At 35.8% G+C, this 17165-nt stretch overlaps 2 protein-coding genes across 5 annotated transcripts; one reads left to right on the top strand and one right to left on the bottom strand.

Annotated features, from left to right (window-relative positions):
• Positions 1–8128: 8128 nt before the first annotated feature.
• On the top strand, positions 8129–10101 carry LOC106644019 (NF-kappa-B inhibitor cactus-like). Its single transcript, XM_089590724.1, has 3 exons — positions 8129–8386; positions 8992–9347; positions 9697–10101. Exons 1-3 carry the CDS (start codon positions 8148–8150, stop codon positions 10026–10028), a joined length of 927 nt encoding a protein of 308 aa, XP_089446850.1. The 5' UTR covers positions 8129–8147; the 3' UTR covers positions 10029–10101.
• Positions 10102–12491: 2390 nt separating this feature from the next.
• On the bottom strand, positions 12492–17126 carry Tcs3 (Probable tRNA N6-adenosine threonylcarbamoyltransferase Tcs3). 4 transcript variants are annotated; one of them, XM_014359371.2, is made up of 5 exons: positions 17063–17126; positions 16734–16857; positions 16206–16647; positions 15947–16125; positions 12492–13138 (listed from the first exon to the last, which is right to left on the bottom strand). In XM_014359371.2, the coding sequence occupies exons 2-5, from the start codon at positions 16843–16845 to the stop codon at positions 12864–12866; spliced, it is 1008 nt and encodes a 335-aa protein (XP_014214857.2). In that variant the 5' UTR covers positions 16846–16857; positions 17063–17126; the 3' UTR covers positions 12492–12863. The 4 variants fall into 4 exon arrangements, with proteins under 4 accessions (XP_014214857.2, XP_089447133.1, XP_089447132.1 ...); XM_089591007.1 differs by having other exon boundaries at positions 16734–16823; positions 17063–17102; XM_089591006.1 differs by lacking the exon at positions 17063–17126 and having other exon boundaries at positions 12492–12722; positions 12828–13138; positions 16734–17038.
• Positions 17127–17165: the final 39 nt, after the last annotated feature.

Here is a 17165-nt window from a genome sequence, read left to right as displayed (position 1 = left end):
TATTTTTTTTTTACAATAATGAAGTCAATCGGGTAATCAAGAATAGAATTATTTTAATCTACAAGTATATGTCAGCTTATACGTCTGTTTTTTCCTTTTCATTTGTCTTTACCATTCATAATTTTTACATTTGGCCTGTGAGTTAATTCTACTCCTATTAAGTACGTCTACTCACTAGAGAGTGCCACACGCGCCCCTCATTTGCTTTGCTTTTTTTTATTCACGTTACATCAAATTACAATTGATTAATATTATTAATGTTTTGTTCATGCGTACCTTTCCATTATAGTTGTTGTTTTTTTTTCGCAAATCTAAGTCTAACGTATATGAATATCTAGTTTGCGGCGCGTCCGGGGCCGCGAAAAAAGTTTTATCGTGAACCTAATTAATCCCACTCTTTTTGTCATATTTTCGCGCTGCGTCCGGGGGCCGCGAAAATTTTAGAAATCTGAATTTTTGTACGTATTTTTACAATAGTCTATCTCCACAAGGAGGTGGGTTAATTGTCAGAATATCTGTTGGTTGCGCAGTAATCACTTATTTCAGATTTTCTTTTCGTATGATTTGTTGCTCACTCGCGGCTCGTCCGAGGGCCGCGAATTCATGAAAACTAACACTTGTCGCTATATATATGTATTATACACGTATGTTTCTGTTTATCCTGTCTTCCTATACAATATACTATGTCGGATATACCAGCTTTATTTTTCTTATATCCTGTATTTCTTCTGTCATTATGATTATTAATATTACTATCATTATTATTAATATTAATAATATTGTTATAACTATCGTCGTTGTATTCTCTTCAGTCAATAGCTTACCGTTGCTTTGAGGATCCGGCAGGGGTGGTGGTTCAGGTGGAGGCCTTATGCACCTTTCGTTGGGCTCCCACAAGTCAATCCTCATTCCCGGCCTTCCCTCTACATCTTGCATTTTCATGCCAATTATTACTAGAGCCCGTAATTCATCGGACCTGCCCTCTAATAAATTATGTATGTTCGGCTCTCCTTGTTTATTGGACTCGATTAGATTCCTTACATGTTCTTTTTCTTCCTTGTTGCAACCAGCTGTGTCTACGAGTTGCATTATTTTATCTACCCGTTTTTGTTTCTCTAGCTTCCCTTCGTTTTTTGTAAAAATTTCAATTTTTTTCTTGTCATCTCTTTTTTCTTTATTAAATAATCTTATTATTGCTTCCCCCAAGCTTTCGACGTCGTCCCCTTCGACGTCTTCTGCGCGCTTCCGGTAAATTTTCTCATATTCTAGCAGCTCTACTTCCGGAACAGGCACATATTTTATTTCGTTACTTGTATTAATGCACTCTGCGACTATTTTACCATTAACATTCCTGGCTATAAAGTTCCCGAACAATATTCCTTCCTCCATTTTTTGAAGGGGTATCCAGCCATTTTCTGAATTATTTTTGCTTTTTCTTATTCGCGCATAAATTATTTGCCTCGATCTCGCAGGTATTTTAAAACACTCGGGCCTTACCAGTGGTATCTCTACGCTATCCAATTTAATCGTATTCTCGGCGGCGCTTATCTCGCCCCGGTGTCGCTTAAAAATATCCCACCCTATGATTCCTTCCGCGTCAATTGGGAAGTCATGGGGGACTACATGTAATGTGCACTCTAATCCGTGCAACTGGGCCTGTACTGTGCCCAACGTTTTGCGTGCTCCGTGAGTCACGCCGATAATAGCTACTCGATACCTACTGTCTATTAGCATGTCTGTGCTTAGAAAATTAACCTTTACAATCGAAATCTCTGCGCCTGTATCCGCATAAAGAGTCGCCTTTCCATTCTTTAACTGTGGTCCCTATAACTAGACCGATGGTGGCATATGCCCTGTTCTCGCGAGTTTTATAGTTATCTTCGGAAGCTGCTCTGTTTCTTCGTCGCGCTCTGAAAGCTCGGGTTCATCATTATCTACACGTGTGTCCGGCGCCTTTGTCCGATTACTCTTCTTGTGGGCTCTCCTGCCTTTTCTTGTGCATTTACCGCTCCGTTCTATCGGAGTGGTATCCTGCTGTGCCGTATTACTTTCTATTTTTTCTTGCACTTTGTAAGTACTCGGACTGTCGTTGTGCGTCTTCTTCTCTACTATCTCTTTCTCCGTCTTTTGCGGCCTCTCTCTCTCACATTCTTCCTCACCGGACACACTTTTCTCTATCTCTTTCTCTAGTTGATGCTCGACGTTTGGGAACCACGTCGAACATCTTGCGAGTTTAAAGCCACGGGAGGGTCTCTCCTGTTATCTGGAGTGTATGCGCCGCTTTCTCGCTGCTGTGGGCCCCTCTCCTGTGGCGGCCCGTGCCTAACTAGATCCCTATTATAGCCATCCCTGCTATCCTGATTTCTGTAGCCGTTACCATAGCGGTTGAATGTGCCCCTGCTATAATTATTGTACGTGTCACCGTTGCCACGGTTGTCGTAATAATTATAACCTCTGGAGTTGTAATCATTATACCTGTAATTGTGATTGTTGTTACTATTGTATGGCTCCGTTAGGCCATTGTTAAAACCCCTGTCGTAATTATTATAATAATTACTGTGGTTATAGTTATCATTCCTACCCCTGTAGTTATAGGCATTACTGTCAGTAGGAGTATTATCTGCGGGTTGGTTACGCCTCTCGTTACGCTGTCTCTCTTCTTCCTCCCTGTCTTGCTTGCGCGAGCGGCAGTCTCTCGCACAGTGTCCCAGTTTTTGACAATAATTACAATTTCCCCTCAGTTCCCTTCCGTTTTCTTTCGAAGTTTTTCTATCACTTATCACCGCTAGTAGCTTTCGGCATTCCTCAACTGAATGCCCGGTTCGGCCGTCGCAGTATATACAGCGTTTTTCTTGTACTGCTGTTGTTCCTTGTACTCCCTTAGTGTTTTCTGCTGTTTTTTCTTCTTTTCTTGCTAGGTTTACGAGTGGTCCCCACTCTGTTGTTTTCCTATTGCATGTGGGCAGTGCGCTTACCGGTATTGCGTGCCGTAAACTAAGGTCACTTTCAATTTTCAACGCCTGTATTATTGCTTTCCCTAGAGTTTCTGGGTCAAACCTTGCCATCCTTCAACTAAAAGTTGGAAGTAATCCGTAAATAAACTGTTTTACCGCCTCGGATTCTAGGTTTGCCTTCATCGCCTGTTTTTGAATTGGGGGAAAGTATGGGTTTGAATCGTACGGCATTGTTAGTCTATTGTATAATTGTTGTACCCGTCCCCCGTAGTCATCTATTGCTTCACTATCTTGCTGCGTTATTATTTTCAATTTTGCCATAAGCGAGTCTGCATTATTAATACTGCAGTATCTGTTTGAGAGCTCTTTGATGAACTCTTCGTCTGTACTAAACTGCGTCAGTCTCGGGGCAAAATGTGTCGCTGCTTTCCCTTTTAGCCTATTTGCGAGGGTGCCCAAAAAAAATAGTTCGTTTTCCGGGCCTATTGTACGTGCAACCATACGCACCATTCTTTCGAACAGCGGTAAGTTGATCGGATCACCATCGAAATACGGGATGTTGTTTGTCATATTGCTGAGCATGGACAGAATGTTGTGGTGCGTATACTGCGGTCTGCGTAGGTGATCGTAATTGCGTGTCTCTTGTTCCTTCTCTATGTATGGGGTCATGGTCGGTATTATGTCACCCCATCGTCTATCCTTATTCGCGTTAAAATCGACCCGATCTGTATGATAATTAGTTGGTGGTGGTGCCGTTGCCATACGCGCGGCTTTCATCATTTTTTTGAGTTCTTCGCTCGTATCCTTTCTTCTATCCCATAGCTGTTGGTTGTGTAAGTCGCTTGCCCCGATTTTTCTTGACTCATCGCTTTCGTACTGTGATGCACCAGAAATCGGCCATTCTGGTTTCCCCTGCATGCCCCATTGTATCGGTAGGGTGTCTGCTCTATCCGTTCAAGCTCCGCGTGTTTCTTCGGCCCTTCTTATATTGCCCCTAATGGCCCGTTCGCCGGAGATAAGACTCACTTCTTTATTTGCGGGTCCTATGCTTACTTCTACGTCGCGTTTTATGTAGTCGAAGTCCCTATTTGTCGGTGACAAATTTCGGATGGGCCCTGCGGTCGCTATGAATGGCACGTCCACTTCCTCTGTCTTCTTTAGCTTTGCACTAATTTTCTACAACAGGCCCATTACTATTGCCTTCGTTCCTTCATCGAGGGCGTCTAGTTTCTCGCACCCTTCTGGTTCAAGTTCTAATTCTAACATCTGTTCCGCCATATTTTTCTTTTGCTTTTTATTGCTATGGTCTTGCCTGCACGTGTCGATTATCGTGTTATCTAGGCCTTCGTTCTCGCTTCCTGACTCATGGGTAATGCCGCCAAGATGAATCATTTTTGTTTTCTACTTTTTCCCTCCTTTTTGTATGTACGTGTCGCGAAACGTATTTTCTTTTTGATTATTGCAAAGCTTATGTATTTTCCTAATTACGGGGCGACGTTTAATTACGTATAGAGTGGCTTAATAATAATCGCGCGAAAAGAATAGTAAGATGCGAGACAAGAAAGCAAAGGAGCGGCGTGTGTCTTTTACTCGGTTTCTTTTAATTTTGTGCTCTCTCTTTATTTAGTGATAAATAGGACGAAATATTCTTCTGGGAATATCTGTAGACTGTTTTTGTTAATAAAAATTATAGTATTGAAAATAGTGATCTATATAGGTGCGGGTTATTATTATTATATAATTATTTTCGAATATTTCCTATATCTGTGCAAGCCCACTAATAAGATCCCTTTGTTTTATGTTTGTTACGCAAAGTTTTATATGTTTTGTCCCGGGGTCAGGGAAAATAAAAACGATATAAAAATTTAAACAACTCACTTACCAAGTCAACAGTACTCCCATTGCCAGAATGATTGTGCTGAATATCATCCTTCCCTGGTTACTACTCCCCTTTTTGGCGTTGAGCGTCAGGAATACAGATGTGACTGCTATAAACTGCTACCTTCTTGCTGGTCTTTCCCGAAGTTGCTTTGACCTTCTGTTTGTAGACTTCCCGATCGTTGATGACGAGAATCGCTCGTATGAACAGCTACCCGTTTACCTCTGTCCTGTTTGGGTCCGTTCCGGCACTCAAGTTCGATTTTCGTGGCACTGCACTATGTGTGCTTCTCGGCGGAATTTTTTTTTTGAAACGAGTAAACTAAGCGAGAAAAAAAAAATATTCCGACTCTTACCGTACCCCACACTTAGCACCAAAACTGTTACGTAGGATAAAGAAACTGGTAAGGAGGTGCGTCACGAAAAGAACTCAACTCGTTGGTCAATTATTTATTAGCTTCTAAGAGGCAGAGGCGTGTGTGTTTCGCGCGGTGTTTTCAACTTATCGTTCGGTCTCTTGCCTAAAAGACGCTCGAGTGCCCCGATTCGTGTCTCGCAGGGCCTTATATAAGCTCGTTTCCCCTATTGGTGTCCTTTACTAGCGTAGGCTTGTAGGGTGAGTCAGTATGATATGCCCAGCATATCGTACGTAACAACACTATTTAGAAAGGGATGAAATTATTTCGATAGAAAAATTGTAGAACGATACTTTTAACAAAATGTTTGTCTCATTTTATTATAAAACTATCGGAAAGAGCGTATTTTCTTGAAAGTTTAAAGATTTTCCAAAAAATTTGCCCGTTTATTGTAAAGATTATCATTCATACATATTTTCGATATTACGAATATAAGATAAGAAATTAAGTGTTATTACAAATTTTTTATAAGATGTAAATTAAGTGCTTTGTCCGTGTATACTTGCATATTTTAGACGAATGATAAACTTGTATTTTCTAACATTAAGTTTTTATGTTTCAATTTTACATACAAGTTTGTTCGTATTTTCATTTTATCAAGTTTAGATGCAAGTAGTGTCAGTAAATTAAAAGTTTTTAAATGCAACTAAAGAGAAGCACTGTCATTACAACTTTCCCAAACTCATATTGAAAAAATTTTTTGGGACAATAAGAAGTCTTATTCAAAAATATTTAGAAAAACAATAATTTCTGATGATTCTGAAAATTTATCGAAAATCAAGAAATCCTGATTATCCTGAATACTTGTTGGAAATGTTTGAAGATAGACGAGATTTAGAAAAAAATTCTGTAATAAGTCTTGAAGCGTAAATCGAAAATATTTCGAAATTAGACTAGAAAAATACTTTATAAAGTCCCAGGTGTTACCAGTTTTGCACAATAGAATAATATGTACCGTCAGATCTTGAACTGTAAGTGTCAAAAATTCAAAATTTTATTACTTTTCAAGTTATCTTGAAAATTTATCACTATATTAAAAGTCATTCTAAGTCTGCACATAATATTCTATTACATATAATCATTAAGGTTTCAATAGTTATTTTTTCCCATTTTTGGTTCATAAATGTGTGATATCGGAAAATTTATTCATTTGCTTATTTCATCCACGGACCAAGAAATATTTTTCTGGTTATAAGATATAATTAATTAATTTTTTTGATTGCTTCACACGAAAAGTTTTTACATGAAATTCTAAATGACAACACTATTTAAATTTTGTATATTTTTCATGGTTCTCCGTAAGAAATAAACATACCGTAATGTGTAAAATATACAAATTCATTTAAAACTACAAAAATATGTAGTGACATCTAAGAGATATTAGTAAAATTAAAATAATCTAGAATTGTATTATGTATGATAAATAGTCTCAATTGGGACACTGTACGCGCATAAAGCTATTGTTTAAACACTCATAAAATGTGTATGCTTTTTTTCTTCTTTCCTTCACTGATTATATATGTCAATGTAACACTGTAACACAAATGAAGCATTACAATTATAATTTAGATCATTAAAAAAAATTAATAACAAACAAGGACAAGGAATGATTACTTACTAATGAATGTCTTAGATCTAACGATAACTAGTGCTCAAGCTAAAAGCTATAATATCGAAACATTCAATCGACGTGAGAAATATTCTCCATTTCCTCCAGGATGAAAAATAATTCATACACGTAGAGTTGTAGACAATTTGCAGTTTTAAAAATTCGTAGAGTATTTGGGTCACATATAGTACAATATGACAAACACTTGCAGTACATAGAAGAGAACTTTGTTTTAGTTTACCATAAAAAATACAAATCGATTAAGCGAATGATCTAACGTGGCGGACAATCAAGAGCAGAGTTGTTTGAGAAGAGGCCGCTGCAGTCAGCGCACGACGCATTATTACATATATGTAATGTTCATAGAGAGCGCGCGTGTAGACCACTGTGGCAGTATACTGGAGTCTAATTGACGCAAATTCTGAAAAAAATGATAACAGAATATACCATTTAATCTATTTTAAATTTCACATTAATGACGTTGAAAGATTTATCAAGTATTTAAACGTGTTATAAGCATACGCCTCCGAAATATCAAGCACAACTGATGACGTCACCAGTGAAAGCGCCGCGCCGTCGGATAGCCCAGGGCTATTATCAGAGTCATGAAATACAGCAATTTATACTAATACCGTGTGGAAACTATGCACGCCATGACTCAAGATTCATTCACTTCTTATCGAGACTATTCGCAAAATAATAAAAATAGAAAGCAATATTTTCGTTTACAGTGCATATCGCTGAGGATATATGGAAGAACGAGCTTCTTCAAGGATGCTTTACTGTTATAATTTTTATTTTAAAACCAAGAGTTAAGAGTCATACTATTGTTGATTTGAAGCTCATTTACAAAATTTAATAAAATTTTGTTGAGTAACATAGAGCAGAAAAGAGTGTGTAACGGGAAGACGCCTTTTGCTTGACATAACCTCTTCCTCCACGTGTCTTTAAGCGCTTACTTTAGTTCTTCCTTGTATTTGTCAACCACACTTGGCAAATATTTCGTGATACTTATTTTAACTTTGCTTCTCATGATATTTTCCACTCGTAACAGTACAGTTTACACTTATAATTTTATACGTGCGGAAAGTCAGGTTTAGATTTTTCTCACCAGAGGCTCTTCGGTTGTTCCGTGCATTGTCTTCCTATTCTCTCGCCTCGCTATTTCACCCGATTTCACGGGCCTACAAGCCAAGACAGTTCAGATTGCTAGACGAGTTTGACAGTAGTTTAGTCTCCAGAAGTGCAATAATACGTGTCTTACGGAGTACAACAAGTGCCCGAGTAAATATGTCTCGTCGATTTTTGAACCGTAAAAAATCAGTGCGAATCAATCGGCCATATTTCAAAACAACAACGTGTAAAAAAGTGTTGAATAATAACAACGGACACAATGCGATCAAACATGCAACGGAAATAGAAAAATGTATGGTCGCGAACAATAAAATAATTTCCGAGTGGATACAAACAGTATCTAAAAAAGGAGAGTCCATCAAAGAGTTGTTCAAACAGGATTCGAATGGCGATACGTGAGTACCTATAAATTTTTAATTTGATTATCAATTTTAATCATTTTTTTCTTTAAATAATACGTTTAATTGCACTTTAATATAAACATTCAAAACAATTTGATAACGCGTAAACCGTTTAAAACTTACACATCAATTCAATTTAGCTTATAGTTTAGTTTATTAAATTTGAGGGTTTTTTGTATTTTTAATTTTAATTTCTCAACATTAATGTCACCACGGGTAAATGTTCGTTCAAACACTTTTTTTTTTTATTTTTCAATGCATTTACTCTGTTTTTTCGGTTTTTGTATAACAAAAAAAATTCATTGACATCAAATCAAGTATAAGTATAATAAAGTTACATCATGTGTTATATTTGTTCTCCCTACCATCGTATGGTATTTATTATCGATTAGTAAAACTAAAATTGCATTGAAATTTTATTGGCGTTTTTCCGCAAAATTAATTAAAAAATGCAATCTCATGAACCTAAAATTCGATAAATTTACTTGCGCATGCAACCCTTAATTTTTTTAAATCAAATTAGAAAAAAAAAAATCCACTAATTTTGCCAATAGACACTATTGAAACTGCAATCTAAATTAAATGTGATAAATTTTCAGGCAATTGACGAAAGCCATTCTGAATAGACTTGACTACGCTGCGCTATGGCTGATCAACAGGGTCGAAAACAGCAAGGTCCTGGACATTCGTAACTCCAAATTACACTCAGCCCTGCACCTGGCCGTGTTGTCGGGCAACTCCGGAGTGACCCGGAAGCTCGTGTTATCCGGCGTGGACGTCCAACTCGAAACGGAGGACGGCAACACTGCCCTGCACCTGGCCTGCATTAACAGCGACGTGTACTGTCTGGAAGCTCTAACGTTGCCCTTCGACCCGGAGGACCGGCCGGTGGTACACAAGAACTTACGAGACTGCCAAGGGCCAAAGTTCGACCTCGAATCAAAAAACCAAGAAGGTCAGTATCGACCCCGCCTGAAAAATCTTACATAAGATCTCAGCTGGGACTTGTTAAAAGATATTTACACTAAAAGAGAAAAATTAAAAATTGAAAAAAAATTTTTTTAAATAATATAAATTTCTTCAATTCTCAGATGAGATATCACCTGAGAATTGAACAGATTTATTTCATTTTTAAAAAACAGGGGCCACTTTCAATACCGTAAAATCAATTTTTAATTTTTTTTTTTTTTAACATAAATATTTTTTAATATATCTCAGGTGAGATTTACCAGGTGGGACACCATCACGAATTACATGAGCTTCGGGTTTTATCGCGATTTCTAATTGTCCTTTGGGTTATTTAGGGCTGACGTGTTTGCACATAGCCGCGAAGAACTGCAAAGAAGTAGTTATCCGTCACCTGCTGGCATCCGGTTCCAATGTGAACGCGACGGAGGATGTGACTGGTAAAACAGCCCTGCAATTGGCAGCTCAGAATGGATCTCTGAGCACAGTTTACGCTCTGATGAGCAACGAGAAGTGTGACTTGGACAAGAAAGATAGCGCAGGATCGACGGCTTACATGATCGCGGTGAATTGTGGCCATCGGGATGTGTGCAATTTCTTGCGGATTATGGAGGAAGAGAAGACACGAGGTACCACGAGAAAGAAGAATAAGAAAAGTTATGAGTGTTGACATAACACTGTATTTATGTACGTTTGATGATCGTTTGAAAAATAGTGCCGGATTTTATCAAGGTTGACTAATTGGCGATGATGTTTTCGTTGATTTTTTGTATGAAAAGTAGCCTTAAAATAAATATAAACAAAACTTTAAAGTAAAAAATATAGTGCGATGATTATTATTTGTAATTAAGTCAAAAATCATCCCTTCGTCAACTACTGGAAGATTTCTTGAGTCGTCTTTAGTGAACTCGAGAGCACAATTGGCTTCTTACTTATTGGCCATCGTGTAATGTATATGGATATATAAATAAGGTTAAGCAACTGAACGATCTTTATTTTCGCATTTAGTGCCGACTTGTCAAAAAAAGTGATCTACACCTGATACATATTTTAGACTCATGATCACTTTTCAATTGAAAAAAATCCCAAAAATAAAATGAAAATAATTTAAAAACCATACTTTTTGTGTCCTCTTCAGTTGAAGGGAAAGATATTTATGTATTTGTGACGTCACGACGGTCTTGACCAATAGAAAGCGTTTTGGGGTCGACGGAATAAAATTTAATTTATTGCATCTTCCACAATTATTTTTGTTGTGAAAACGGCATTGAAATACTCTGGCAAAAAAAATTTACAATACTAATCAGGAGTCTAGATTCAGAAGATAATTAATTTGAAAATCATGAGAAGTGCTAATTGTGGTCTAATTTAATTAATCTCCAACAGTTTCAGGTAGTTGTTTCCCAATATATAGGTCGATCATATATATATATACACAATACCAAGGTTTTGTTCATATATCATCCCGTATTCATAATATCAGAAAGAAATATGAATGCCTTTGCGTACACTTATACGTACATAAACACACATGTATATCTACTTGTACTCGTATGACAATGTGACGTTGCCACATACGCGATACTTACTTGGTTATCTTTTAAAATCAAACAAAGAGTACTTTTTGATTACTATTTCTTTAAAACTGTGTGGTGAAAAATTTTCAAAAAAATATATGTGTTTCTTTACTGTCTAAGGTAGTTTTCAGTAGTTTGATTAATCATTTATAGATATGGGGTAAGTTACACTTTTTAAAATAATGGGGCTATGTAGTGTTTGTACCATTGCTTCAATGTTAAGAGAGTGATTTTTTGACGAGGACATTTCAATAACGCTGTGGTAAGTTGGTCTCAAATTATTTACACATATTTCTCGACGCTTATATTAGTTTTGATAAAAATTTCGTACCTCTTTAGATAATTTTGATGTAGGAAACAACTACTTTTAGAGACTTGCTTATAAAAATAAAGCGATATTCAGATCTAAACGACTATTGAATCGGCGACTCAAAAACTTGAAAATAGTAAGCAATATTTTAAAAAATGTCTTATTTGTGACATCAATCGCTCTGTTTCTCTCTTAAATTGGTAATATATACTCACCGTCTAAAAAAAATTTTTTTAAATAAGTAAAAAATGATATCAATTCAAACCAAATATCTACTAAGCAATTCGTTTACAACACAAAATATACATACCTTTAATTTTTTTACTATCAAATGATCAATTTTTTAAAAATTGCGTGTAATTACGCGGTACCACTGTGTTCACTTATTGGAGATAATCGGATAACCATACCTTGCCCCTCGCGTTTCATGAGCTGGCACACAAGAGCCTATCCACTTTAGGCCACCTTCCCCTACACATAATACACTAAAGATTTTGTTACTTTAGAAAATAAAAATTTTTTACACCGCAATCTTTTACGTTTTTAATATTTATTTTGTTACTAAAAAATATACTATTGAGACATATTAATTAGCGTGATTAAATGAAAAACGAGAAGGTGGAAAAAAAAACTAAAAATAAAAGACAACTTTTGCCATAGATGCCGGAGTTGAAGCAAAGTTTATCGAGTAACGAACAAACTAGTAAACTTTATTAATTACTATTTCCAAACAAAGAATCACAAAATTAAATTCCTATTTAGTTCATACCCTACCTCACTCAGCATTTTATATGTAGATTTAATTGTTTTACGATTCTAATGCCTAACAGTGAAATGTAGGTAATTTCAATTTCAAAAAAGGATAAGGAGAAAAAGGAATAATTAAAAAGAGTTTGAGGATAAATACATGGGGTTTGGGTTGTTTGAAGAGGTTTTTGCTGTCGTTATTACCACGCAACATCACTATCAATACTCAACAAAAACGTTGAATAAAAAATATTGGATTTTAATAAGTTCTTACCTTTAACACATGGTTTTAGAGTTTGAACCACGACAATGGATATTTTTAAAAAATAGATAATAAATGTACATTTTTTTTGTTTGGAAATTCATTCAACGTGATTCTTTGTGTAGCTGCTAAACATTTTTAAAATGAGGTTTAAAAGATTATCTTTGCGATAATAGTATTGCGGCTAAAAGATAAATTTTTTTTTTTTCAATTTTGTTTTTATCATCAACTTTTTATTCTCTGTAAATAAATACAAAATCTTATAAATATACAATCTTACATCGTAGGTCACTTATTCTCTTACACAATTTCTTAAGTGATAAAAGAGTAAAAAATAAAAAAATTCACAAAATACGTATTTTGAGAAACATTTGAAACATATTTTCCAAGGTACAAAGCCAAAGGAGCGTACGCAAGTATACCCAAATAATTTATTACGTAATTATAGAAAGAATGGCCGCTTTTCCTCTGAAATTACAACAAACATTGTGATAAATTTTTATTGTCTTGTATATGCATCATATCATATTTTTTGAACAATTTGATGAAACTAAAAAGGTATTCTTAACCCACCCAAACCCATGCGAACCCTCAATTATCGCCGCTCGATCAATCCCGCCAACTAACCAGCACGTCGTCCGTGCGGAACCTCTGCACGCAATTGGTCTTCATCCAGGGGGTGCCTCTACCCTCCGCCTTAAACTGCAATAGTCCCGCTACGGCGATCATCACCCCGTTATCGATGCAAAACCTCTCGTCGGTGGCGTACAGCGTGGCCCCGCGCTCCCCGCACATCACGCCCATCATGGCCTGGAGGCGCTCGTTGCAGCCGACCCCGCCGACTATCAGCACTTCGCTCGAGCCCACGTGGGCCATGGCTCGCTCTGCGGAACATTTTTGGGTTTTATTCGAATTTGCGGTCGAGCGCGCTTTTTCGGCTTTTTCGGGGTTCAATGTGGGGCGTTTTTTGTGTAATTGAGTACTGCAGGTTTTACAGCCGCGATTTCGGTACAACGATTACTTTGTTCATTTCACTTGAATTCAAGTGAATACCTGTACCTGCATAGTTTGAAAAATATGAGCAATCCGAGGTTGGAAAAACAAAAATTTGTGGAATTTCTAAAAACGCGCATAAATGTAACAATATGTATTGTGATTTGCTTAGAACAGGGATATTTGTGTTGGATGAATTTTTATCGTTAAAGCAACGTTAAATTTGTGACCAACGAATCTTAAATATGTTTTTCAACGTTGCTTCACAGCAATTTTTTTGTAAAAATTTATATTACCTATAACTATGTACTTTATACCGCGAGGCTTCGGTAATTTTCCTTCAATACAGTAAAAACATGACGTCATACGTTCATAATCGGTCAATAATAGGTATTATTATCTTATTCGTTATTCATGCTTGAACTTAGTTTTTCGTAAGTCAGAAGAAAAATAACTGTAACTGTAGTGTTAAAAAATTGAAAAATGGAAATGAAAAAGAAAAATGGACTTTTACGGAGAAACATTAATAAAAACTTTCGCTCTATAAATAAAAAATGTATTCATAAGACAAATCACAATTTACTAAGTTTTTTTCATGAGACATCCGTGTGTATCTACATAGACACGAGTAGGGAGACTAGGGAGTATCTATTTACATGCTTTTAAATAAATGTTAACTATTGTATTCATGTAAAATAAAAAGTTGAGATCTTATGTCGTATAGTTTGTCAAAATCAATTAATTTGCTGCATTCTTTAAAACAAGGCGTGAAAATTAAAGTTATCGTGTTTTGATATCAATTAAAATACCACGTTTTTATGTATCAGTTAAGAATGTTCAGGAATTCGATAAATATGCACAAATCAGAGCAAAACATTGGAAATCTGTCTTTTAGGATGTTTAGAATCATCTCAAATTTTTAAATATTTTTTATGGCTCGATGTATATATACAAAGTAAATAAAAATTAAAGTTGAGCTCGTTGTGTTAATCATAACTTATTTTTTCATATAGATATAAAATTTTTAAATTACAGAAATATTACAAAAAAATATTATTTAACGAATTGTATTTTCTAAAAATAAAATATCGAGTTTCTTGGTTACATCAATAGGTGGGATTTTTTTTTTAATGATTCGTTATGCAGTCATTAAAAATTACTAGAAAATTGTTTGTAAAAATAGTTCATATTAATGTTTACGTTATCCATGCGTTAAACAAAGTTAATCAGAGCTCAAAATTCAGATGACTTTGAAATTTCTAACCATCATTGTTAAGCAATAGTAGTGAGCATACAGAGGCAGTCAACTCAAGCGAATTTTATTTTAAAGAATAAAAAAAAAAAAAAATTGATAACAAACATTATAAATGTCCAGATTTGAGACAAATAATAGATAAGTAATACTATTTTTTATCATCAGTCTTTTTTATCCGTCGTAAATGTCATTCTAGAAACAAAGAGAAAATTTTAACAATAACTTGTAACGGACAACTTTGAATAATAAGTTTTTGTTAGTTGCCTCAAATCCAGACTTTATAAACTGTTTTTATTTTTATCTTACTATTTAAAATACATATATTACCAATTACAATTGTTTCCGCTTGGAAAGTTAAAATTTATTATTATTATTATCGGTTTCTGGTTGAAAAGTTGAAATTCATGTTGAGGTATTCAAATATTAATCCAAACGCAATTCGATAAATTTTTTGCACAGTAATTTGTGTGTATTACATCAGCCATTGAACTACTACGGCTTAAGCAAGTTCTTAGTTAAGATACGTAAAAAGCATTTTTTGGGTTAATCTTGTCCAATTTGTCGGATTTTTCTTCAGCGAAATAAAAATTGTCTTTACTGTGACAAGAATAGTTACATACTGTTACTGAATTACATACATTTCAGACACGTATCTCAAAGTCCATATACGTGCGAAAATTTTTCCATTAGTTGATGTAATTCAATTTATTGCATTTAACGGGTGACGAACATAAAAAGCAGCATCTATGTTAACATGCACACATTAGTTGCTAAATTTTAGTACAACGTTGAAAAAAAAAAAAATACATATTTATGCATGTACATACACTTTGCAGTGTTTTAAGGTATTGAATTTAAATATTTGGACAGATTATTTCAATTTATAAACTTGTAGAAGTATTTTTGTTGGCAATAAATAAGGTAATTTCTCTTCAAATACTGTGGCAAACAATATTTTTATTGTTTTATTACTCAAATATAAATATATATGTATGAAAAAAGAGGTCTCGGTTGCAAGGAAATCAATAGGCATTAAAATAAATCGGCTATATTCTCAAAGCAGTTTATTTTTGGTCGACCGAATATAAGTCAAGGAATTTCAAGATCAAGTTCGAGCTGCATCACTATTTTGAGTGTACGTCAGTGCTACGTTTTCTAATATACTAGGTGGCTGAGAAAGACAGGGGGCTATTTATGTTTAAGCACTGAAAAAAGACAAGTGAGGCGAGTGCAGGCCTTCGGTAACACTCTTGGAACAGAGGCTATTACAGGCTTTGCGAGAGTTTTATGGCCACGTTGTCGGCTTTATGAAAACATCCTCGTAACTTAGACTTTGACTGCACGAGTTTTATCTCGAGTTTCATCCAAAACAATGAGCAAAGAGAGCAATCGAACTTTAACTTAGATTTACTTTGGTAAAAAGTAACTATAACGTAAAACTTACCGGTAATTTCAATCAGCATTGCAAACACCGTTTCTTGCAACGAAAAACATAAATCCTCAGGAGTATATTCGTTCGACTTGAGCCAATTGTCTATGCGCTCTTCGGCATGGCTTAATATTCCTGAAAACGATATGTCCATCCCTTTGACGACGTAAGGCAGTGGGGCCAGCTTTTTACCTCTGCAAGCAAGCATTGACTTAAAAAGTAAAAATTTTCTTTAAAAATTCGGTAATCCAAAAGAAAAAGCAAAAGGTTTTACTTTTTGGCCAGTTGCTCGATATTGTAACCAGGACTAGGATCATTGGACAAATTCAACAGCCTAGCGAAACGATCCAAGCAGTTGCCAACGGCGATGTCAATCGTTTCCCCAAATATCCTGTACCTCTGCTCGGAGTACGCAATCACTTGTGTGTTTCCTCCGGAAACGTACAGCACAATGGGATTCTCACTTTTGGTGATCAGTCGTCCCATCTCTATGTGCCCCACACAGTGATTAACGGCTACTATTGGTTTGTTGTACATTTGAGCTACAGTCCTTGCCACAAGTGCAGTGACTGTCAGTGGTGCACCCATACCAGGTCCCTTTGTGTAGCAGACCACATCGACGTCTTTCAACGTTATCTTTGCATCTTCCAATGCCTTTTCCAACACTGGAAGGACATGTTCTCTGTGATGCTGGGCAGTTTCTCTTGGAAGGAATCCTGAAAAAAAAAAATTACAAATGTTTGCGAGTCGAGCGAGTTTAGTCAGCCAAAAAAAAAAAAAAAAATCAAGTCAATAAGTTTACCTTGCCCCGGAGGAGTGATGTACGTGTGGCGAACGTTTGACAAAACTTCGTCATCTTTGACGATACCGATCCCTATTTTGTTGGCACTGCCTTCAAATCCAATGGCAATCATTTTATTACTCGGCTAAACAAATTAGTCTATGTAGAGCTTTGCATCAAATATTTTTCACTTTTATTTGTTACTACAATAAATTTTGGTCAATCTATGCTACTATATTACTTTTATCATGATATAAAGAGTTTTAACTAAACCAAAGTAAACAATTTTAAAGAGTAACGTATCACACGTGTACTTTGATATTACGATAACACCAGTTTGTTTACTATACCTAGCAGAACACCGGAACACATAGAGATCGCCAAGCGGCGTTACCACCACGACCTATATATACGTAACTTTACAGCCTCTGATTTTATTATTCTGGTAAAGAG

Source organism: Copidosoma floridanum, unplaced genomic scaffold (assembly GCF_036245765.1).
Source record: "Copidosoma floridanum isolate Cflo_tuat_1 unplaced genomic scaffold, Cflo_Japanese_pri ptg000013l, whole genome shotgun sequence".
Classification (NCBI taxonomy): Eukaryota; Metazoa; Arthropoda; class Insecta; order Hymenoptera; family Encyrtidae; genus Copidosoma; species Copidosoma floridanum.
Note: the sequence above shows the minus strand (reverse complement) of the source record. Positions and strands in the feature narration are given on the sequence as shown.

Coding starts and splice junctions, on each gene's coding strand:
- LOC106644019 (XM_089590724.1), top strand. CDS start 8,148: ATGTCTCGTCGATTTTTGAACCGTAAAAAATCAGTGCGAATCAATCGG. Junction 8,387..8,991: donor CAGGATTCGAATGGCGATAC/GTGAGTACCTAT, acceptor ATAAATTTTCAG/GCAATTGACGAAAGCCATTC. Junction 9,348..9,696: donor CGAATCAAAAAACCAAGAAG/GTCAGTATCGAC, acceptor TGGGTTATTTAG/GGCTGACGTGTTTGCACATA.
- Tcs3 (XM_014359371.2), bottom strand. CDS start 16,845: ATGATTGCCATTGGATTTGAAGGCAGTGCCAACAAAATAGGGATCGGT. Junction 16,648..16,733: donor CATCACTCCTCCGGGGCAAG/GTAAACTTATTG, acceptor TTTTTTTTTCAG/GATTCCTTCCAAGAGAAACT. Junction 13,139..15,946: donor AATGCTGATTGAAATTACCG/GTAAGTTTTACG, acceptor AATGTTCCGCAG/AGCGAGCCATGGCCCACGTG.